Source organism: Ictidomys tridecemlineatus, chromosome 1 (genome assembly GCF_052094955.1).
Source record: "Ictidomys tridecemlineatus isolate mIctTri1 chromosome 1, mIctTri1.hap1, whole genome shotgun sequence".
Classification (NCBI taxonomy): Eukaryota; Metazoa; Chordata; class Mammalia; order Rodentia; family Sciuridae; genus Ictidomys; species Ictidomys tridecemlineatus.
The window spans coordinates 181,846,521-181,868,865 of record NC_135477.1 but is presented as its reverse complement, the minus strand read 5'-3'; the positions used below and the strand labels follow the sequence as shown (position 1 = coordinate 181,868,865).

The following is a 22,345-nucleotide window of genomic DNA, read 5'->3' as shown; positions in this document are numbered from 1 at the left end:
AGTGCCTTCCAAAAAGCTCCGCTGTGAGTTGAGGTGACAGGTCTGCCCCGGGAAGCCTCCCCATGGTGTCCCGCTGGGGCTGCCTCCCCGCGCTCCGCACGCAGCCCTCCGCAGCCCTGCGTGGCCGCTACCCTGTGACCGCAGCACATGGAGGCACAGAGGGGCTGAGGAACCTTCACCAGGCCCCACAGCAAAATCCCTGGAGGGGCTGGGACTTGAACTCGGACCAGGTGGCCCGGAGCCTGTGACCACGCACAGCGGCCTGCTGTCCCTTTTCCTCCTGCCGTGTCACCTCCTGCTGAATCACGTGGTCTTACTTCCGGGACCTCCTGGTCTGGTGCACAGCCCCGTGAGGCTCAAGGGGTCCATGCCCTGGGGCCAGCACTTAGTAGGACTTCGTTTTCTCACTACATTCTCAAGTCCTCTCTGTCAGGGCCTGAGCCCACTGGACACTGCAGAGGGAGGTGGCCTAGTCCAGGCAGGAGTCACCCTGCCTTCAATCTCTCAAGTCCTGGAGGTGGGCAGGGTGGGCAGGGTGGCCAGGTGAGGGACGTGGTTGGGTTAAAGTCACGGATCCTGGTCCCTCTGTGCCCCCAGGGCACCTTGGCCAGCACTTCCCCTTACTGGGCCTCAGTTTTCCTCACCAGAAGGCGGGGGAGTGGGGTCAGTAGCCTCCAAACAACTGCCATGTGACTGGAGCCTTCCAGGGGCCAGCGGCTCGTCTCAGGGGTAGGGAAGAGGCAAAGCAGAAATGGAGACCAGACCCAGCCGTTGGACCCTGGGACCCCAGGGCCCTGCACTTCTGGGACCCTGCCCCTCTGGGTCCCGAGGAGTGGGACACGCGAGGTTAACGGGTGCTGGCACCCTGGCAGAAGCCTCAGGAAGTACTGAGGGGCCTTCTGAGAAAGGGGAGGCGGGAAGGGACATATTTGTGCTGGCTTCAGGGACTGGGGGCCGGAGGTCAGCCTGGCTCCCAGCCCAGCTGGCTCAGATCACGTAGGAAACCTTTGAGGGCTGCGTGGCTCTCCTTCCAGATCCTTCTCTGGCCTGCCTCTCTTGGCCCACCCAGGCAATGCCCGAGCTGAGGCCTACGGTGGGGCAGCTGTGCCGGGAGGAAGGCCTGGGCTTCCTGGGGGACTGTCCTGTGTGCTGAGGATACGTCAGCCTCCATGTCAGGGTCAGGGGATGTGGTGCTGCCCCTTTCTTGGGGACCCTGGTCATTTGACCTAATGGCCTTGAGCCCTGGTATTCTTACCTGTGAACCAGGGAACATCGTCTGCTGCCCGAGGCAGGTGAGGTTTACCTTCCTTTGCGCCTGGCCTGGTGCAGAAACCCGCCACCCAGCTCCATCCTTCGTGGGGAGCATGGCGGGGCCTGCTTGGTGCTGCTGGGGATGGCATGGGGTCGCTGGGAGCCTTCCTGGGCGTCACCTTCACTTCCCAGAGTCACCTTCAGACCACAGGCGTTGCCTGGCCTTGCTGCGTCAACCTTGGTGGGTGGAGCCCCTGCACGCTGTGGGCTCCTGAAATTCAGGGGCCTCTGCACCTGGGACCAGAGCCCGGGCCTCTGAGCCTGGCCTCCGTGTTGCCACTGGCAGTGTGAGATCCCCACACAACGCTCATGAGCACCCGTGGCCCCGCGTGGCGTCTGTCCTCACGAAGTAGCATTCCTTGGGAGGGGTCTGAAACACCCAGAGGGGGGCCTGGTGGCCGGGCCTCAGTGAGGTCACCAGGATGACCTGTAAGGATGGCCTGTGACCCGGAGCACCAGCCAGCCACCCCCATCTGCTGGCCTCGACTCATCCCAGGGCCTCTACAGTAACTCCCAGCTTCTCGGTCACTGTGGTCACTTTGGGGTCCAGGGATGCCTGAAGGGGCTTCAGCTCCCAGGGCTCCACCTTGGCTTTTCATTGTTGAGGCCACTGTTTCCTGCACAGGTAGAGAAGGGAGGGTCGGTGTCGGTGCAGGGGTCTTGAACAGCTGGAGACCGTTTCCATTATTTGTGACTTGAAATGACCTGCTCCTGGGTGAGCGCCAGCTCCTCCCCAGGCACCTCTGGAAGCCCGAGTGAGGTTGCTGGGCCCTTGCCAGGTCCACACACATCCCACCCGCTCAGTGAGTGCACACTGAAAGCCCACTATGTGCCCAGCTCTCTGCAGATGCCCGGCTGGCTGCTGTCCCTCAAGCGCAGGCTGACACTCGGATCAGGACTCCATCCCTCACTGTGCAGGGAGGACTGGGTTGTCCCCCAGCCCAGGCCTCAACAGGGCGAGTTGCAGCAGAAGCTTTGGGGGGGGGGGGACGCAGGTGCAGGAGTGCACGTGTCCCAGGGCACAGCCGCGGCTGAGTCCCGCTTTGGCTTCTCCTGGCACTGGGAACAGGAGTGGGGCCCTCCATGCGGCCTGCTGCAGGGTCTGCCTCACCTGGTGGAGGTGAGGGAAAGTCAGGGACAGTTCAGGGACAGTTGAATCATCATGTCACAGCCTGACTCTTCCTCCTGGGGTGGGTACTAGGCCAGCTAGGAGAGGGCTTGAGGTCTCCCTCTGTTAGTCAAAGACACCTGTTAATCAGGGAGGTGTACGCCAGGGACCCTGCAGTGTCCTGCCTGTGAAGAGCCACCTGGGGCTTCCTTGAGCAAGCCACCAGGGGCAGCTCTGGTGTCCATTTCCACCCAAGGAGCTCCGTGAGCTTGCACCAGATCTGGGTCCTAGGGACAGCAGAGTGGCTACGAGTAATGCTGCCCGCATGTGTGTTTGTGTGTGTCTTTGTGTCTGTGTGAGTGCTGGTGTGTCTGGCCCGTGTTGGTTGGTGCATGTGTCCCTGTGTGTCCCTGTGCTGGTCTGTGTTGGTGCATGTGTCCCCATGTGTCCCCATGTCTGGCCCGTGTTGGTGCGTGTGTCCCTGCGTGTCCCTGTGTCTGGTCTGTGTTGATGTGTGTCCCTGTGTGTCTCTGTGGGGGGTCTGGGGAGCACTGTCTTTTTCTCCTCGTGTCCCTTTTATCAGGATGACATGGCCTGTGTCAACAAGTACCTGCCCAGCAAAGGACCTGTTGGGGAGGCGGCCTCTGCAGGTCTTGTCCCTGCGTGATGGGGCCCTCACCTGCACCATCTGCCCCCTGTCCTCAGCCCGCCTTCGTGCGGGAGCCCACCCAGGGCCTGGGCTTGCTGGCCTGGCTCCCCACGGGCTGTGACTTTGGGCTGGCTGTTCCCCTGTGGACTCACAGGTGCTCAGGGATCAAAGAGCAACCATGACACTGATCAGTGGGCTCAGGGCTGACTGTGTGTCACTGCAGAGGACTGTGCTCCAGGAGGTCATCTTCTCACACCCAGATGAAGTCAGCACAGGCCACTGCCCTGGCCAGGCCTCCCAGGCTGCCCTGCTGCCCTCAGGGAAGCCCAGTCCTACCTGAGCCCTCCCTTGGCCGCTCTGTCCTCTGCCTGGCCATACTGGCTCCTCCTCCTCCCCCCTCCTCCCTCCTCTCTCTCCTCCTCTCTTCTCCTCCCTCCTCTCTCCTCCTCTCTCCTCTTCCCTCCTCTTTCCTCCTCCCTCCTGTCTCATCCTCCCTCCTCCTTCCTCCTCCCACCTCCTTCCTCCTCCCTCCTCCTTCCTCCTCCCTCCTCTGTCCTCCTCCCTCCTCCTCCCTTCTCCCTCCTCCTTCTCCTCCCTCCTCCCTCCTCATTCCTTCCCTCTTCCTCCTCCTCCTCCCTCCTCCTCCTCCCTCCTCCTCCTCATTCCTTCCCTCTTCCTCTTCCTCCCTCCTCCTTCCTCCCCACGCTCCTCCCCTCCCCTCCCTCCCCCTTCCCCCTCTCTCTCCCCCTCCCCCTCCCCCTTTCCCCCAGAGCATGTTTTTGTCATCATCAGCTTCACCAGATTCTCCAGTGAAGGTTCCAGGTCCTACGTCCTGGCCTCCTATTTCCCACACTGCAGGGCTTTTTCAGGAGGAGCTCATCAGCTCCCTTCATTCCTTTTGTCCCCCACTCTATGCACAGGATGCCACCTCATTATATTAAACGTCCTGTGCTGTGGCGGTGACATTTCTGGCTTACTCTCGCGTGATCTTAGGACCCACGGAGGCGAGAGGATGCAGCGCCCTGTGTCCTGGGGGCCCCTGGCTTTCCTTAGCTGGGCCAGCCTTGGCCAAGCCTCCCGGGCTGGACTTTGCTCTGGGATTCTGAAGGTGACGCGAGGCAGCGGGGAGCCCCTAGTCACCCAGCTGGCCTGCATGGTGTGCCATGGCATCAGGGGCCCCCAACTCTGGTCACAGCCTCCTGGCTCAGGTGTCACCAAACAGAGCCTTGAATTGTGCCCCACCCCACGACCCCCTGGGGAAAGGGAAGGTCAGTCTCAGGAGCCTTTGCCAGAAAGAGCCTGGTGGCTTTGTTCTTGACTGAGCTCTGGTTTGCTCTTCCACCCACGTCACCTCCCAGCTATGGATCCTCGTCCCTGAATCCGGCTACCTCCTTAGGATGAACCTGTCAGCCTCAAAAACATTAGATGGGTGCTTGGCCTGAGTCCTGGGCCCCCGTCTAGAATTGACAGAAGCACCTGTCCACTCAGCTCCACGAACGCCATCACAGGAAACTACGCCAAGACCAACAACGAAGGGAGGCCCAGAAGAGGCCACTCCAGCAGGAGGAGATCCTAAATGATTTTGACCATGATTATTTGACTCTCTTTTAAAATGAATAGCCATGATTGAGATATAAAAAAAATCAGCCTCCTAGATTGAGTGCCATTAATACCATGAATGTTCTCAGATATTTGTGGACAGGATAGAGACTCTGTGCCATGAAAAATGGAATCTTGAATCTTTTTTTCAAAACTGGCTTTATTGAAGTCCACTTCTGATATTGTCAGATTCACAGTAACCAGTATATAATCAGGCTTTCCCACCCCAGTTCAGGGTGACCACCGGTCTCTTACCGTCCAAATCGGCCTTTTCTGGGTCTCTCCTGCAGGGAGAGCCCTGGGGTCTGGCTCTGTCTCTCATGAGGCCTCTGAGGTTCCTCTGCATGGTGGCGGGTGCGAGGGGCTCGCTCACTTTCCCTGCTGGATGGTGTTCTGGTATCTGATGGGCCACACTTCGCCTGGCATGGCTGACGGACAGTTAGGTCCTTACCAGTTCCTGGCTGTCACACACAGCGCTATTGCCCAGGCTCTGGTGGAGTGAGTCCTGGCGCCCGGACGGTTCTGTGAGCTCAAGCAAGTCAATTGCTTTGCCTTCCAGAGAGCCGTGGAAGGACAGTGCATTCCGTCTCCCTGTGGAGATGAGAAGCTCTGTGAGGCTCCTGAGGTCGTCCTTCAAGGTCACTGGTGGAGCTGGGACCACACTAGTTCCCTTTAAGCTGTGAACCATTTTGCATTTTAACTTTTTAATTTAAAAAAATTAACTCTCTGGCTTTATTGAAGTCCACTTCTGATATTGTCAGATTCACAGTAACCAGTATATAATCAGGCTTTCCCACCCCAGTTCAGGGTGACCACCGGTCTCTTACCGTCCAAATCGGCCTTTTCTGGGTCTCTCCTGCAGGGAGAGCCCTGGGGTCTGGCTCTGTCTCTCATGAGGCCTCTGAGGTCTCTGTGAGGCTCTACACTGTTAAATTCGCCTTGGGAGTGGTTGAATTTCACCTTCAGTTGTTATGTCCTGTTCTCTTTTATTAAAATGCCTCTACTTACAGAAAGCCGCAGGTGACATTATGATGATATTTGTGTTTTAGGTTTTGTCCACAGTTCCTGGCTCTCATTTTCCTCCTCCAGGCAGCCCACAGAAACTCCGGCTTCTCTTCCCAAGGTGGGCCATGGAAACTCATCTTTCCACACCTTGCTGTCTTGGAGCTGGCTATTCAAGGCATGATCTTGTTTGGTGGCATTGCTAAGACCCCCATTTTGGAAGGGGTCCTGCCGCATGCCCAGGGGGAAGGAATGCTGCCCAGGGAGGTCAGGAACACTGCACAGACAGCCCTGCTGGGCCCCCAGCCGATGACTGGCACTGGATCAAGCCTTTTTCTGCAGTCACATTTGGACTTGGCCATGGGTCAATTGTGCCAACGCACAATAGCATTTGAGAGCTGGAGATTTCTGGAGGGTGGAGCTCCTGGAGAGGGCGCGGAGGCCCTGGGACCCTCCCATGCCCAGCCCTGTGCATCCCTTCTCCTGAATCCTTTGCAACATCCTTCACAATCAACTGGCAGCTATATGGGGTTCTCAGGGTTCTGGGAGCCTAGAGAAGAAGCCGGATGTGTACAGGTCAGTCAAAAAGCACACCTAGGGGCTGGGGATGTGGCTCAAGTGGTAGCGCGCTCACCTAGCGTGCGTGTGGCCCAGGTTCGATCCTCATCACCACATACAAACGAAGATGTTGTGTCCGCCGAGAACTAACAAAAAATAAATAAATGTTAAAATTCTCTCTCTCTGTCCCCCTCTCTCTCACTCTCTCTTAAAAAAAAAAAAAAAAAAAAAAAGCACACCTAGGCTTGCAACTGGTGTCTGAAGTGTGTGGATGGGGCTGGTGGGGGCAGGCTGGGGACCTGACGCCGCCTCCAGACAGGCAGCCACTGCAGAACTGCTTGCTTGGTGTGTGGGGAGCCTGCCCCCCATGTGGCATCCAAGCCTTCTGTGCCACAAGGTGGGGCAGAGACACAGCAGAGGCTGAGCTGGGCTTTCCCTGCACGCCTGGGACCTGCCTTGCCTTTGGGTGTGGGCTGGTGCTGCAGCTGCAGGACAGCTTCCCTCCAGGACATGCTTGCTTTACACAGTCTCCTTCTCAGTCTCCGTCCTCAAGTAGCATCTGAAGTCACCGAGTCCACGTCACTGGAACGGAGCATTCAGGCTCGTAATGGCTGGTGCTAACAAGATGCAGCAGGAAGACCTCCATCACCCCTCTGGGTGGTTTATCAAGAAAACTTAGTGCAGTTCATTACTTTCTGGGGGTTGGAGGAGGAGCTGGGGATTGAACGCTGGGCCTTGCATTGCTCAGTGGGTCTGCTTCACCACTGGGCATGCCTGCTCCGCTTGCTCCATTACTTTCTTAACCAAAAGATAGGACAGCAGATTCCAAGGTCTAGACTCTCTTAGTGACATCCAGGGCTGTTTTCACACTTCAGATTAAAACAGCCCAGGAGAGCCGGACGGCTCTCCAGAGCATTGGGCTTGGTACAGTTAGTTACTGGACTGCTGGGACCCTCGGTTTCCTCATCTGTAAATGGGGACCATGGGTCAGTCAATCGTGGGGGCCGTCTGAAGACTAAAGACTTGGCAGTGGAAAGAGAGCCGGTACCTCCAGTAAGCACTGGATCACATTAACCATGACCACTGTCTCCCCAACAGCTTCCACGTCACCCTGGGACCCCGTGAGGCCACGCAGCTGGACTTCCCATTTCACTATGAAAAATTTCACACACAGGGAAGACTGAAAGAATCCTGTCCATGCACACCCTGCTTCCCTGCAGCTTTACTGAGATATACTGAATAGAAATGGTACCTATCCGCGTTGTGCCTGGGGGTGTTCTGACCCAGGAGGAGTGGTCTCCATAGTCAAGATGGCAGATCCATGGCCCACACAGTCATCTTTGTGTGTGTGTGTATGTGTGTGTGTGATGAGAACACTGAAGACCGGCTTTCTTAGGAAACTTGAAGTGTGTGTGGTCACCATGATGTCATTAGACCCCCTCATCCTGCACACCAGGAACTTGGTGCCCTTTGACCCAGGTCTCCCTGTTCTCCCCCCTCCTGGCCCTGACCACCCCATTCCACTTCCTGATCCTACAAGATTCCACACACAAGTGTGTGAATCCCTTTCTGCGCCTGGCTTACTTCACGTGGCTCCGTCCTCGACTTCACCCGTATGGCCACACGTGATATCTTGCTGTATTTCATTTATTTCCTGACGGCTGTATCCCCCCCCCCCCAAACCATTCAACAGCAAACAGCCATCAACATGCCCTCATTGCTGGACACCCCAGCGTGCAGCTCTTGAGAACAAGGTACTGTCCCCAGCAGCCACTAGGGTCGGTGATGCTGAAAGACCACCTGTCCCCACTCAGGCTGTCTGGTCCCACAGAGGACACTGTCTGGCTTTGGATGTTTTGCCAATCCGATGAGGGCAAGGTGTCTCTGGTGTGGTTGTATAAGTCTCTGTTATTACCACTGAGATGGAACAGTTTTTTACATGGTCAAAGGGATTGTGCTCATTTTTCCATGAGTATCTGCTCATGGCTTTGGTCCATTTTGAAATCATAGTTTTGGCTTCTTCACCTCTGCTTTTAAGAACGCCTTAATTCCTGATGAGATTAAGGAGTTAGTTACAAACTGTGAAGATTTTTGTACAAATCACAAGTTACAAACGTCTTCTCCCATTTGTCTCATGGAGCTTGTAGGCATGAAAAACTGGCTTAAAAAATGGGCTTTATTATGATGCAGCTGAACTTATAAAGCTTTTACTGGATCGTTTCTGGACTTGGAGTCCTAGATAGACTCAAAACATTCTTGCTCCTGGTTTACAGAGGAACAATCCCCTCACATTTTCTGGTAGAAGTTGTAAGATTCCATTTGAACACCCGATCTCTGGTGCGCTTGGGGTCTCTCTGGGTTTTGGCGGGAGGTCTGGAGGCACTTTTACTGCTTTCCCAGATGGTCATCCATTGGTCCCCTCGTGGCTTAGCGACGACCCTGCTCCGGCCACTCCAGACGTGGACATTCCCCCTGTGTCCTTGGGTGCTCCTCTGGACCTCCCCTGGGCCCCCTGTTCTGCCTTCCACGTCCACTTTCCCAACAGGCTCGAGGTGTGCGTTCCTGCCTGGTGGCCGACAGGAGGCCGTGACAGCCCTTCTTTAACATTCCCGGCTATTTTTGATGGTCTGTTATTTAATATCAACTTCATGATCAACTTGTTAAATTCCAGGGAAAAAAACAAAACCAAACCAAAGAGCCCACCTTCATTTTTTTCTCAAGGACTGTGCTAGACAGTCTACTGACCTGGGCCAAAGGGACATCTGAGGGCAGGCCTCAAGGCACGGAGTCTTCCAGGACAGGGGAGGCACACAGCTCCACTGTGTGTATATACGGGGTCTCTGAGGAATGGGTCCTACAATGGGTTGGATTGGGTCCCCCAAAAGATACCCTCAAGTTCCTAACCCAAGCTGTACCTCAGTCCTTCCTCAGAACCTGACGTCATTTGGAAATATGGTCTTTACAGAGGTAATCAAGTCACAACGAGCACATTAGGGTGGTCCTAATCCCAGTAACTGGTGTCCTTTGGGGGAGGGGTAGTTCAGACAGACAGACATGAAGGTTGAAGCCCGGTGTGGTGGTGCATGCCCGTCATCCCAGGGAGTCAGGAGGCTGAAGCAGGAGGATTGAAAATTCAAGGCTGTCCTCAGCAACTAAACAAGACCCTGTCTCAAAATAAATCCCAGAGCTCGGGAGGCTGAGGCAGGAGGATGGCGAGTTCAAATCCAGCCTCAGCAAAACCGAGGCGTTAAGCAACTCCGCGAGACCCTTGTCCCTAAATAAAATACAAAATAGGGCTGGGGAGGTGGCTCAGTGGGTAAACATCTCTGGGTTCAATCCCTGGTATCCCCCCCAACATAAAAAAAGATGAAGGCAGAGGTGGAGTGGCATGCCTGCAAGCTGCCAAGGGAGGCCAGAGACGGCGAGCAAGCCACCAGAAGCCTTGTGACAAGCAGGCATCAGATTGTCCCTGGATCCCCAGGAAGGAGCCAATCCCGCCGTCCTCCTGATCTCAGGCTTCAGCCCCCAGGTCTCCGAGTCTCCGGAGCTGGACCACCCTGAACACAGTGCTCTGCTACGGCAGCCCTGGCCGACGAGCGCAGGCCCCTGGAGGCCTCTTAGGCCAGAAGTGAGCCTCGCCCCAGCTCGGGGACACCCCAGCACACTGTGCTCTCCTGTCCCTGACCTCGGGTCACCAGGCCTGTTGCTCTCCTGCCTTGCAGTTGGAAGAAGGAGGCTGTGAACACATCAGGGCACTGGGGGTGTGACCTCCCTCTCCATGGGTGGCCAAACCCACTGAGGCCAAAGCCAGCGCATGAGTCACTTGTCCACTGTGGCTCAGTGGGTCAGCGGGGCCAGGCAGAAGACCCGAGTTTGGGGGATATTTCCTTCCCCCTTTCCTTTAGAACCTAGAAACAGCCTCCTACAAGTTATCACCACAAGAAATAGTGAGATGGCAGACGCCCCTCCCTCGTGCCACGCCTGCCTGTGCCATGGCGAGATAAGGACAAGGACTTAGGGGGCAGGGATAGAGCACTCGCTGTGTGCCTTTGGACAAGCTACTGAACCTCTCTGGGCCTCGGTGCCCCCATGTCTTCTCAAGGGGGTGGGGAAGGCCCCTACCTCACAGAGTGTGTGTCACCGTCACAGGAGGAGCATTTGGTCAAGAGCCAGGTTCATAGCAGCAGTCATCACTATTCCCAGGAATGTCCCCCAAATAACTTACCCAAAAAGGCAAGGTTGGCCTTCCCAGTTTGGAGTCCTCACCCATGATCCCGAGCACACTGCCCAGGGCGCCGCCTCCTGCTTCCCCAGGGAAGAGGGGGAATGAAGTATGACCTCATCTGCCCCCTCCCGCCAGCGTTAATTACTGAGCACTTTCTAATTATGAAAAGGAAATTATATCTCAATTCATACTCTGTTAAAAAAAGGAAAAGAAAGAGCCCTCAGAGGGCTGTCACTTCTGGGCCAGGCGTCGGCCCCCAGCCAGCAGCAGGGGTGTGGCCGGCCATGGTGGGCAGGCGCGTCCTCTGTCCAGGGCAGCAGCCTGAGTCACCAGGCCCTGCTGCGGGTCGGGCCTCCGGCTCCTGTGCTGTCCCCCTGTGTGTGTCCAGCCAACCTTGCTCTGAGTTCTGTGCTGGGGACCAATAGGCAGAACACACGTCCCCGCTCCCTGGCCAGCGGGAGGGACACAGTCATCACAGGGCCTGGTCCCCACGGGGAACCCTAGGGTAGCTATTTCCACAGACACGGACCCTCAGCAGGGACTTCAGGGTTGTCACTGCTCCCAGTTTAGGGGAAGGAGGGGGACCGAGGCCCCAAGAGACAGGAGGGAGGTGGGAGGTGACACAGGCCAGCCTGTCCCAGGCCCTTCTCTGGCCCCCCACGTTCTACCTGGGTGCTGTGAGCAAAGGGGCCTGATCCCCGCGGGAGCGTCATTGGCCAGGTGACTTTCCCACCCTGGGCCTGGATACCTTGCTGGGTTTGTGGGACCCAGGGTGTCATCGGCTCTAGGGCTCTTCACCAGCCCACACACCACCAAGAAAGAAAAGTGCCATGGCCTGCTGTGTCACTGAGGGGTGACGTGTCCCCACTCCTAAGTCACATTCCCGCCTGGGAACAGCGTGCCTTCCATACAAGGAAACACAGCAGAAGCAGTGACTGCCTTAAACAGGGCCTCACAAGTCCCGAGTGGCTACAGGCACAAGGCTGGCCCTTCCTGATGCCACCAAACCCCTTTCCAGCCAGCTGTGGGTCTCAGCACAGATCAGGGGTCAGCAAACTCTGCCTTAAAGCGACAGAGTTGAGTACCTAATGCTTTGTAAACCACAGTCTCCGTCCCAATGCGTGGGCCTATGTGCCGATAAAACTTTATTTATAAGCACCCACAGTTGAATTTCCTGTGACTTTCACCTGTCACAAAATACAAGGCTTCTTTCAGTTGTTTTTGCCCCCGTCATTTAAACTATGAAAACTACCCTTGTGAGCTGTGCAGAGGCGGGGGGCTGTCTTGGCACATGGGCTGGGGGCTGCTGATCCTGCCTCCGGGCTCTTCATATCGGGCCCGGCAAGAGACACACGTTCCTTATTCTCATTTTATCAACCAGGCAGTGTCATAGAAGCCACATGCCCGGCCACACACAGCTGGGAAGTGGGCGAGCTGTGTTCCAACCTCGGCAGTCCAACAAGCTCGGTTTGAAGAACGCTGCTGCCCTAAATATAATTGCCTTTTAACATTTTTTTCCTTTTCCTCTTGCTTACCAAAATTACACATTTGAGATTTACAGGAAGAAAAGGAAAGTAACTCCACCCTCCAGAGATAAACAGTGTTGAAGATTTTGAAAACACAGACGCACCCACACTGACTAGTTCCAATGTTCTGAACACTGTGTGACTTGGGAAGAGTTGCCTAACCTCTCTGAGTCCTTGTCTTTCAAATAAGGGAGCTGGATGAGCTGTGTCAGCTCGGCAGGCTCCCAGCCCTGAATGTGGGGATGGTTTGCAAGGATTGCGTAATAGCAGTTGGCTCTGTCCTAATGCTTGGGTGTGGAGGGTGAGGTCAGCCCTTGCCAGCCACTCATTGTAGGCCTGGGTGGCGTTCAGTCTGCCTGCCTGGGGCTACACACTGAATGGCTGTGGAAAGGTGCAGGGACCCTAAGGCTCCAGCTGGGGTCCTAGGAGGCCCCAGGCTGGTTCCAGGCACTGCCCTCCCTACTCAGGGAGGAGAGTACAGAGCCAGCTCAGAGGCTAAGGCTCTGGCCAGTGGCTGCCTGGCCTCAGCTGGAAGGACTAAGGCCTCAACACAGCAGGGTGACCTGGCTGGATGCCTGGGCCCATCTCTTGAGACAGACAGAGTTTGGATCTGTGTCTAATGGCAGGTCACCACTCGGGCCTATTTCCTTTCTAAACTTTGAGGTCCATCAGCACCCCCCAGGGTCTCCCACAAGCTCAGGAAAGGCCACCTTCTAGGGCCCAGCATGAGGAAAGGCTCAATAGGCGTGAGTTCTAGCCCTTTTTTTTCTGCTATTTTTCAACATTTAAAAAATCCGACCCTCTCCCTGAACAGAGCGGATTGCTCCATTGTGGTCCATCAAGATAAAGGAAGCTCAACCCAGTAAAGTCATGCCACCCTTGGCCATGTGCATGGTGCCTGCCCTGTGCACACCTTGTTCAGTTACCCACCATTTTATACTGGACCCCTGGACTGCTTTGATGCTGAATGCCCTTCCCTGTCCATGCCCCACAAGAACTTTGGGTCACTTCCCCCAACTTTGCTCCCTTTCGGCAGGAAGCAGCTTGGAGATGTCGTCACCCGTTTTTCCACAGACATGGAAGGTAGACTGGACCGTGGGGGCAATGCAGCAGTGTCCACTTGAGATGTAGCCCTTGCTGCTCGGCCACTGCAATTGATTTTTAAATTGGACATGTTTCTTCCTTTCCTAATCTCAGGGGAAATAGGATTACCTCTCTCCCCATCCCCAGCAGAGTTATCCATCCTGAGGACACACCCACCATAGGAAGGAAGGAGTCCAGACTGGGGGATGGTGCCAGAGGGCCTCAGAAATGACCATCTCCCCAATTAACTAGTGAATTCAACTCCAGACAGAGAACAAGGGAAACACAGCCTTTAAATCACCTCTTTAAAAGCCCCCTGTTGCTGCTGATGGGCAGAATCATAGCCTCTGGGATAGGAGTCCCCTGTGTTTCTCTTTTGCTAGCAAAGTAATAAACCTTCCTTTGCCTTTTTCTCAAAAAAATTCTACCTTTTCACATATTGTGGAACGACTGTGTGCCACCAAAGGCAACAGGTGGGGGACTTGGAGGGGAGAAGACAGTCCCGCTGTCAAGTGAGTAACTTTCACCCTTTCACCCAGTCAGACATCAGGTCCCCCAGGCCCGGGAGGAAGATGTGGAAGACTCTGGGGAGTCTCCCTGACAGCACTTCTGGCCTCACGTCTTGTGTGGTGGAAGACCCGATGGCATTCTGGCTGGACAAGGAGGGCAGAGTGAGCAAGGGCCCTGGTGGGAAAGAAGGAGAACATTGAGGAAACCAACCCACCAGCGTCAGCCAGGAGTGGGAGCTGAGGGGGACAGCCAGCCAAGGGAGGACCCCATGGGGCTGTGGATGGGGTGGGACACAGGGAGCCCCACGAGGTCCCTGAGCCTGATGACCACCACATGGTGAAGGGGCTGCGGACTCTGAGAGAGAGCGCGCGCGTAGCTGGGGCGCTGTTCCCTCTCCTGTGAGCAGACCCAGGTGTGGTCCACCCTGGCCCTGTCCTCCCAGTTTGTCTTTGTCCTACATGGGCATCATTCCCAGTTTACAGAGGGGGAAGCTGAGGCTCAGAACTGATGAGCTGCCTGCCCACAGGCACCAGGCAGACGGTGGCCAGGTCCACTTTCTGATTGCCATTCCTTTTCTGTGATCCCAAGACAGATCCGAAGCTGGTCCCAAGCAGGGCCAGGAGCATGCTGCTCCCTCCCTCCTTCACAGGAGGGGGCTCACCAGGTGTGGCTTCAAGGCCACACACTGAAGGTGGGGAGTCCAGGCTCCTCCTCCTCACCCCTGCAGCCACCAGGCTTATCCCCAAGCCCACTAAGAACAGGGAACCAGGTGAGAAAGGCCCAGCTCTCGCCTGGGTCTACGTCCTCGGATTCATCCTGCTTCTTCCCACGACAGCCAGGTCCACAGCTGTCTTTCTGCCCTGCCCTCGTGGACTCTGGTCTCTCGTCACCTGACCGTGCCAGCCTCTCTCTGGCTCTGTCGCAGTCAGGGGCAGCATCCCCTGCTCCTGAGTCATCTGGGACCAGGGCAGCTACACTTTTACCATGTCTCTGCGCAGGTGGCCCAATGACCTGTGTTGTAGGGGTCAAGGACAAAACTTCCCTGAGCTGAGCTGTCCCACCCACATCTCTGAGAGTCTCCCATGAGCTGGGCCTGGCAGTGACCTTCGGATGCCAGTGCTGGGGAAACCCAACAGATTGGGCGAATCGTAAGGAGAAGGCAGCTGGACCCTGCTTGCCTATACCCACCTCCAGGGCCTCACGCCAGCCACAAGGTCAGCTGCTGTAGGCCCACCCAATGGAGGTGGCCCTGGAGGCTCAGAAAGGAGCAGTGAACCAGCAGCAGGGGCTCCAGCCTCCTCTCTCTGCCCTTTCCCACAAGGGGTAAAAGGCAAGCCCAGAGGGCACAGACACTGGGCTCCACGGCAGGGCCATGCTACCACCATGATATTTGTATAAAAAGCTGTCTTTCTGAAAAAATTTGGGCAGGGGAAGGCATAATGAGTGTTGTTGGTTAAAAAAAAAAAATAGGGACAAATCAAGTCGGTATGCTGTGAAAAGACCAGCAGCTGACACTGAATGAGTCAATGCAAAAAGTATGTTGAGGTCCTCAGCTGAATAAGTAGGATAAACAAATAAAGAATGTCTTCGCCTTCTTTCTCTCTTTTGAGATACCGGGAGGGCGCAGCTCTTATCTGAAGACTGCTTTGGTGTTTTCCTCGAACTATGGTCAGAGGAAGGTAGAAAATGCCCTTTAACACAAAGTTCAGTGTCCTGAACTTCTAGAAGAACCCAGGCGGAAAGTTTGCGCCTGCGAGGGCACTTAAGTTAAGGGAGGCAAATGCAGAAGTTGTTCTGATCCCCAGAGCAACGACACAGAGTGGCCAGCAAAGCCCCTCCCCCTAGGCAGGGGAGGAAACCGCAGAATGTTCCTGACTCGGCACCCCAGCGCGGGTGGCGCAATGTTTATGTTTGTGTATCTACTACGTCCATATCACCGCCGCGGGCTCGGCTGCCCAGGGGCCTGGGGTTGGGGGGCAGGTCCCGCAGGGGGTCTTGCCTGGCGTTTGGGTGCAGGTCCTGGCGACCCGCCCAGAGCGCCGCGGGATGGGGTTCCGAGTTCGGCCTGTGCAGATGCAGGGGTCAGGGAGTGGCAGGTGGGCCGGCCGGCTCGTGTGGGGGTTGAAGCCCCCGAACCTGGCGCACCGTAGGCGCTCTATCAGCGCATATTTGTGGAGTGAGGAAAGGCATGGGGAAGCGCGGTCTTGAGCCAAGGAGACAAAGCGTGTCTGGCGGCCCCTCGGGGGCGCTGTCGGGCTGCGCGGTGGGTCGCCCGGGTTCCCCACATGTTGAACCCCCGGAATCCGCAGTCAGCCTCGAGGGCCGCCCGATTCCCGGTCCCCGATTCGTCCTTGGCTCACCTCTTCTGGGGACCACCTGAGCAGGCAGGGCAGTTTTTCAGTGGGGGCATTTTCCTTGCCCGTAGTTTAAAAAAAGAAAGGAATTAAAGCTACAGTATAAACTGGGAAACAGGAAGACGTTTCCCGAACCTCTCCGGCCCGACTCACCCTGGCCATCCTAAGTACACATCTAAGTGGGGACAAAGTCATCAGTTTTCTCTAACCCTCATCTCGGGGTCCTTTCTGCTGCCCCCACCGGGAAGCGTGATGCTGGGCAAGTTGGTCACTACTCCTTGGGAACCCGTTTCCCCACCCCTCGGCGGGAAGGCAATGAGAGCAAGGGGCCCGTCTGTATGCAAAATCGCGGGGGTCGAGAAGGAGGTCTCCGAAGCCGGGGAGGGCAGCGGGCGCCCGCAGGTGGCACGGGGCGCGCCCTCCTAGCCGCTGGCGACCCGTTCAGCCCTAGCCTGGCAGCACGCCGCCTTCTCCCGCGGGCTCGGGAGAGCGCGGCTGGCCGGGCCTGGGGGACGCGGGCGGCTGGGAGGGCGCAGCCGGACAGCAGGGCGGGGGCCGGGGCGCGAGCCAGCGCGCCGCAGCGGACCGGTTTAGAGGCCGATGACGTCTTTGCCTCTGGCTGCGCGGCGCCCGGCCCGAGCGGGCGGGTGACGTCACCACTCACCACGTGATCACCATTCAAACAAACAAACCCTGCCCCCCGCCGGCCCGCCCGCTCCGCCCCGCCACAGGCCGCTTATAAACGCGCCGCCCCCGGCCGAGCGCAGTGCGAAGGAAGAGAAGACAGACCGGCGCCTCGGACCCATCGCAGGGCAGACGGGATAGCAGCGAGCGAGCGAGCGAGGCCCGGAGTCCCGCTAGCACCCCTTGCTAGGTCCGAGAGCAGGTTCTGTTTCGGCGCAGAGACTCAGGGTCAGGCTTTTCTTCGAAAGCCGCCGCCCTGCCCTTGACTTCCGAGGACAAAGAGCAGCGAGGACCCGGCACGCTGGGGGCGCTGGGGCCGGCCATGGTCATGGAGGTGGGCACGCTTGACGCCGGAGGCCTGCGGGCGCTGCTGCGGGAGCGCGCGGCGCAGTGCCTGCTGCTGGACTGCCGCTCCTTCTTCGCGTTCAATGCCGGCCACATCGCCGGCTCCGTCAACGTGCGCTTTAGCACCATCGTGCGGCGCCGTGCCAAGGGCGCCATGGGCCTGGAACACATCGTGCCCAACGCCGAGCTTCGCGGCCGCTTGCTGGCTGGCTCCTACCACGCCGTGGTTCTGCTGGACGAACGCAGCGTCGCTGTGGACGGCGCCAAGCGCGACAGCACCTTGGCCCTGGCCGCTGGAGCGCTCTGTCGCGAGGCGCGGGCCGCGCAAGTCTTCTTCCTCAAAGGTACGCCCTTGGGGAGCGCCTCGCCGACCGTGTACAGGGACCCCTGGCCCTCGGCTCCTGGCGGGGGGCAGCCCCACCTGCGGCGCTGGGCGCCCACATCCTGTCTCTGGGGTCATGCCACTGGCTTTGTTTGGCTCTAGGAACAAAGACTTGCCTGAGCCTCTTGGATGTAAACTCCCAGCCCCTGGTGGGTGGGGGAGTTGTCTCAAGGTGCTCCCTTCCCATGGTTCTAATGGAAAAAAAATGTCTTTGTCTTCCCAGGAGGGTATGAAGCTTTTTCAGCTTCCTGTCCGGAGCTCTGTAGCAAACAGTCGACCCCCATGGGGCTCAGCCTTCCCCTGAGTACTAGTGTCCCTGACAGCGCAGAATCTGGATGCAGTTCCTGCAGCACCCCACTTTACGACCAGGTTAGTAGGGGCCCAAACCAGAAGGAAGAAGTAAGAGCTGGCCAAGGCCTGGGACATCAGTGCCAGTAAGAATGTAGAAAGTGACTGCGGCTTTATAACAGGAACAACAACGTGAGGTCTTATTGTTCCCTGTTGAGGGGTCTGATGAAGCCGAGTTTCTTATTGCTGGCATTGCAGAAGTTGACATGCTGGCCCTGTCCAGGCACATGGGCTTCTGCTCTCTTTATTTATACTCCATCAGCAGAGCCTGGAAGGGCCCCCGGAATCTGGAACTCACTTTCTGGCAGGGAGTTTTGAGGGTGTGGGTACTGGTGCTTGCTTGGAACAGGCTTGATGAGTGCTGGATTTTTCTGGATTTCAGGGTGGCCCAGTGGAGATCCTGCCCTTCTTGTACCTGGGCAGTGCCTACCATGCTTCCCGCAAGGACATGCTGGATGCCTTGGGCATTACTGCCCTGATCAATGTTTCGGCCAATTGCCCCAACCACTTTGAGGGCCACTACCAGTACAAGAGCATTCCTGTGGAGGACAACCACAAGGCGGACATCAGCTCCTGGTTCAACGAGGCCATAGACTTCATAGGTGAGCAGGACCACCTGGGACATTTCTGCCCCTCCCCGTTTGGGTGACAGCATAGCCTCTTTGGCAAGGACTCAGTTGAATGATCCCTATCTAAGCCTTTCAGACATTAGATACTAATCTGGTGTCACAGCGTGCCTGCAAAATATGGAAGTTGATGTCCCACTTCACCGAGGCTCAGAAAGGTGGATGGATTTGTTGAAGATCCATCTGCTAAATGGGCACACTGTCTGGGTTTAAATCCCTTGCTGTCCTTTGCCTAATGCCATGAATAGTGCCCAGTGGCTGTGTGAGGTGATGTTGACCCCCTGGCTAGGACACGCATGACATTTTGCACACCCCACTCTTGGCTCGGGTCCTCCTCCTGAGCTCTGGCTTCCTTTGTCTTCCAGATTCCATCAAGAATGCAGGGGGAAGGGTGTTTGTCCACTGCCAGGCGGGCATTTCCCGGTCAGCCACCATCTGCCTCGCTTACCTCATGAGGACTAACCGGGTGAAGCTGGATGAGGCCTTTGAGTTCGTGAAGCAGAGGCGAAGCATCATCTCCCCCAATTTCAGCTTCATGGGCCAGCTGCTGCAGTTCGAGTCCCAGGTGCTGGCCCCGCACTGCTCCGCCGAGGCCGGGAGCCCTGCCATGGCTGTGCTAGACCGGGGCACCTCTACCACCACCGTCTTCAACTTCCCCGTCTCCATCCCTGTCCACTCCACGAACAGTGCCCTCAGCTACCTTCAGAGCCCCATCACCACCTCCCCCAGCTGCTGAAAGGCCCTGGAGGTGAGGAGATTCCATCCCTCCAGGACCACAGGCTCTTCCTCCAGAAGAGAGGCAGTAACTCCAGAGATGGGCTTGTGGGTGCTGGTCCTTATTTATTTAATTTCACCCAAGTTCCCTGGGTTCTGAGCAGTTGCCATGGTGACAGCGTCAAGACATTTGCTGAACTCAGCACATTGCGGACCAATACGCAGTGGGTACATCAAGTCCCTCTGACAAAATGGGGCAGAAGAGAAAGGACTCTGTGTGTGAGCTGCTTTCTCTTTGCTTGCTTCCGTTTTTTCTAGAAACTTGATGCTTGACATACCTACCAGTATTACCATTCCCGATGACATATATGTATGAGAATATACCTTATTTATTTTCCCGTAGGCGGTCTGCCTTCACAAATGTGTCTACTCCTAGAAGAACCAAATACCTCAATTTTTGTGTTCAGTACTGTACTATCTTGTAAATAGATCTGAGCAGGTCTGTTCTCACCACTGGTGGAAAACACCAGTGTTGGTTTATTTAGTTGCCAACAGTTGTGTGTTTGCTGGTTATTTATGACCTGAAATAATATATTCCTTCTTCTAAGAAGACATTTTGTTATATAAGGGTGAATTTTTTTATACAACAGAATAAATTATGTGATTTCTATGAAAATCTCAATGCTTCTTTCTTTGGCAACCCTGCCTGATCCCTGTCCTGCTAGTGAGGGAAGCATTTGGACCAGTGCCTGAAGAATCTGATCCTGCACTCCTTGGTGGCCCCTGGGTCCCATGAGATGACTGGGTCGCCAGGGAATGTGCTAGGGTAAGACACCAGTGCTAAGGCAGAATGCTTGTACAGGGTCAAAGTGTCCCCTCACCCCCTGCTGTGTCCTTGTCAGCAGCCTGGTAACCTATTGTGTCACCCAGGGAGTCCAAGTGTCCAGAGCAAAGAAGAAAAGGCCATCTGCCTGGGTTCCCTTTCGCTTCATGCCTTCCACCTTCCTCTGGTTAATATCATGTCCCCACCCCCAGCTGTGCTGGAGTTAGGAAAATTGTGTTTTTCCAGAACATGACATAAATGTACTCCTCTGCGCAAGGCGGTGGGTGCTGTGGCGCCAGGAAACCCTAACAAGGTCTTTTGCATCTTTATCTGCAAAAGATGTTGGGACCCCTGCACAGCTGGGAGGCAGGGTTGGGCAGTTGGAACCCGTTTTTTTTTGTTGTATTGTTTTTAATTTCTATGTGCTTTGCATTTTATCACCTGCCAGTCTCTCTTTGCTTTTGAAAAAAGGCTTTACTTTTGCAAAACAAATATATCCAATGGCATATGAGCAGGCCCAATCCAGAGAAAGTTCTGTAAGGCCTCACCCCCGCCCCCCCCACCAATTAGTGTGACGTTGGAGACCTCCACGCCAGCCTCTGCAGACAGAAACAACATTGTGTCTGCTGCCTCCTTTGGGTCCCTTGCTACTCTGATTTGGTAATTTCAATGAAGATAGGCAATTAAGTCTGACTTGCTACAGGGCAGTATTCTGAATTTTTACCCTCCTGCCAAGCAGGCTAAGAAGGAGGTGGCATAATTGACTACCAATCCACAACCCAGTGCACAATGGTGAATTAAAGAACTGCAGAGCTCTTGGGCGGCCGGGTCCTGGGTGCCTGCTGCCACGTGCTTGTTTCTGGACAAAGTGCCGGGGGATGCAGAAAAGAAAACACACCATTCCACGGACCTAGGAGCACCCCGAGCCACGGTCCTCATTCAGCCCTGGCTTTCAAGGGCTTTCACAATTGGTGTCCTTGACTTCTCCCTGTTGGTCCACCTCTGGCACTTGACCTGCAGGCCCTGAAAGATCCCTGTGTTCTAAGATGTGAGAGCTTCCCGGGGCCTGGCAAGCTCATTTCCTTGGCTGGGTTTCCGGCTCATGGCAAGTGTGTTCCTGCTTTTCAAAACAAACTGTACCCACTGTTTTCATCCAACCCTAGAAATTTACTATTGCAAACATCTCCCTTCGTGGAAATGTACCAGCGACGTTGTCGGTGGTAGATGTCATGGCTGACTTCCCCGTGGGCCTGGGCCTTCACTTTTGACTTGGCAGGGGTGAGCCAAAATTAATCTCCAGTGGGATCCACTCAGTGGAAAAATACAGCAGCTGCCTTAGGGAGCCGCCAGTGAAAACAGCCGGCGCTTTCCACAGCTCAACCCCTGCAACTCAGGACAGGTCCATATGCTGGATCGCAGGGTCCAGGCCTCCAGGAAACGTCCCATTGGACCTGACACTGTTTTTTTTGGGAGGGGGGGAAGATGAGTATCTCCCGATGAAAAGAAGTACTTTCACTCTATTAAACTGTTTGACAGAGACAGCCTGAAATAGAGACAACTTCATCACCTGATACTGAGGATGAGAGAGTGACAGCTGTCACTTTTAGAGTTAGCACCATGAGTCAGGCACAGCCTAAGGGCTGTGCACATTCACATGCAACCGCAACACCCATTTTCCAGAGGAAGAAACTGAGGCTTAGAGAGATGAAGTAACATGTCCATGGTCATCCAGCAAGTACACCGTCTTGCAGAGATGGGAGGCCAGGCCTACAAGAAGACAGGACTAAGAGTCCAGCTCAGTGCAAAGAACAGCTGGAAGGAGTGAGGAAAGCCAAGGTTGGCCACCAACCAAACTTCACCATGGTTTCACTGTGGAATTTTGGGGTGGAAAATCTATTCCTCCCTTAGGGCCTCAGTTTCCTTGTCTGAAATGAGGAAAATAGAAGCTGCTTTATTTGTGGGGAAGAAATGGGCCCATGAAGCCAGGTGTGGTAGCACAAGCCTGTAATTTCAGCAGCTCAGGAGGCTGAGGCAGGAAGATTGCAAGTTCAAAGCAAGCCTCGGCAACTTAGAGAGGCATTAGCAACTTAGCAAGACCCTGTCTCAAAATGAAAAATAAAAAGGGCTGGGGATGTGGCTCAGTGGTTAAGTACCCCTGGGTTCAAAAAAAAAGAAAGAAAGAAAGAAATGAACCCCTGAATGTAAAGTACCTAGCATTTCCATCCCCTTGCCCTGGTCCCAATAACCCTGGCAATCCCGAGTCTGCCTTCCACCACTAAGATGACCAGAGCACTGGCTCTGAGGGGCAGGGTCCTCCCCGCTCTCTATTTCTAGATGTGGTGAAGGCATCGGCGCAAGCCTCATGATTTCCTGTGGTCTCCAGGCATCCATTATTGGACTAGGATTCTTCCAGCTTCCACGCCTCCACCCCCGCCGCATCCTCTCCTTTCCTTGGAATTTTGTAGTCGTGCTCATTTGCTTTGGTTCGCAGCCTCTGG

General features: G+C 55.7%; 1 protein-coding gene across 1 annotated transcript; it reads left to right on the top strand.

Moving 5' to 3' along the window:
• The first annotated feature begins 16,673 nt into the window (after window positions 1-16,673).
• Window positions 16,674-19,470, top strand: Dusp1 (dual specificity phosphatase 1). The gene is made up of 4 exons (XM_078052442.1): window positions 16,674-17,298; window positions 17,560-17,705; window positions 18,067-18,286; window positions 18,676-19,470. The coding sequence occupies exons 1-4, from the start codon at window positions 16,932-16,934 to the stop codon at window positions 19,044-19,046; spliced, it is 1,104 nt and encodes a 367-aa protein (XP_077908568.1). The 5' UTR covers window positions 16,674-16,931; the 3' UTR covers window positions 19,047-19,470.
• The last annotated feature ends 2,875 nt before the right edge of the window (window positions 19,471-22,345 follow it).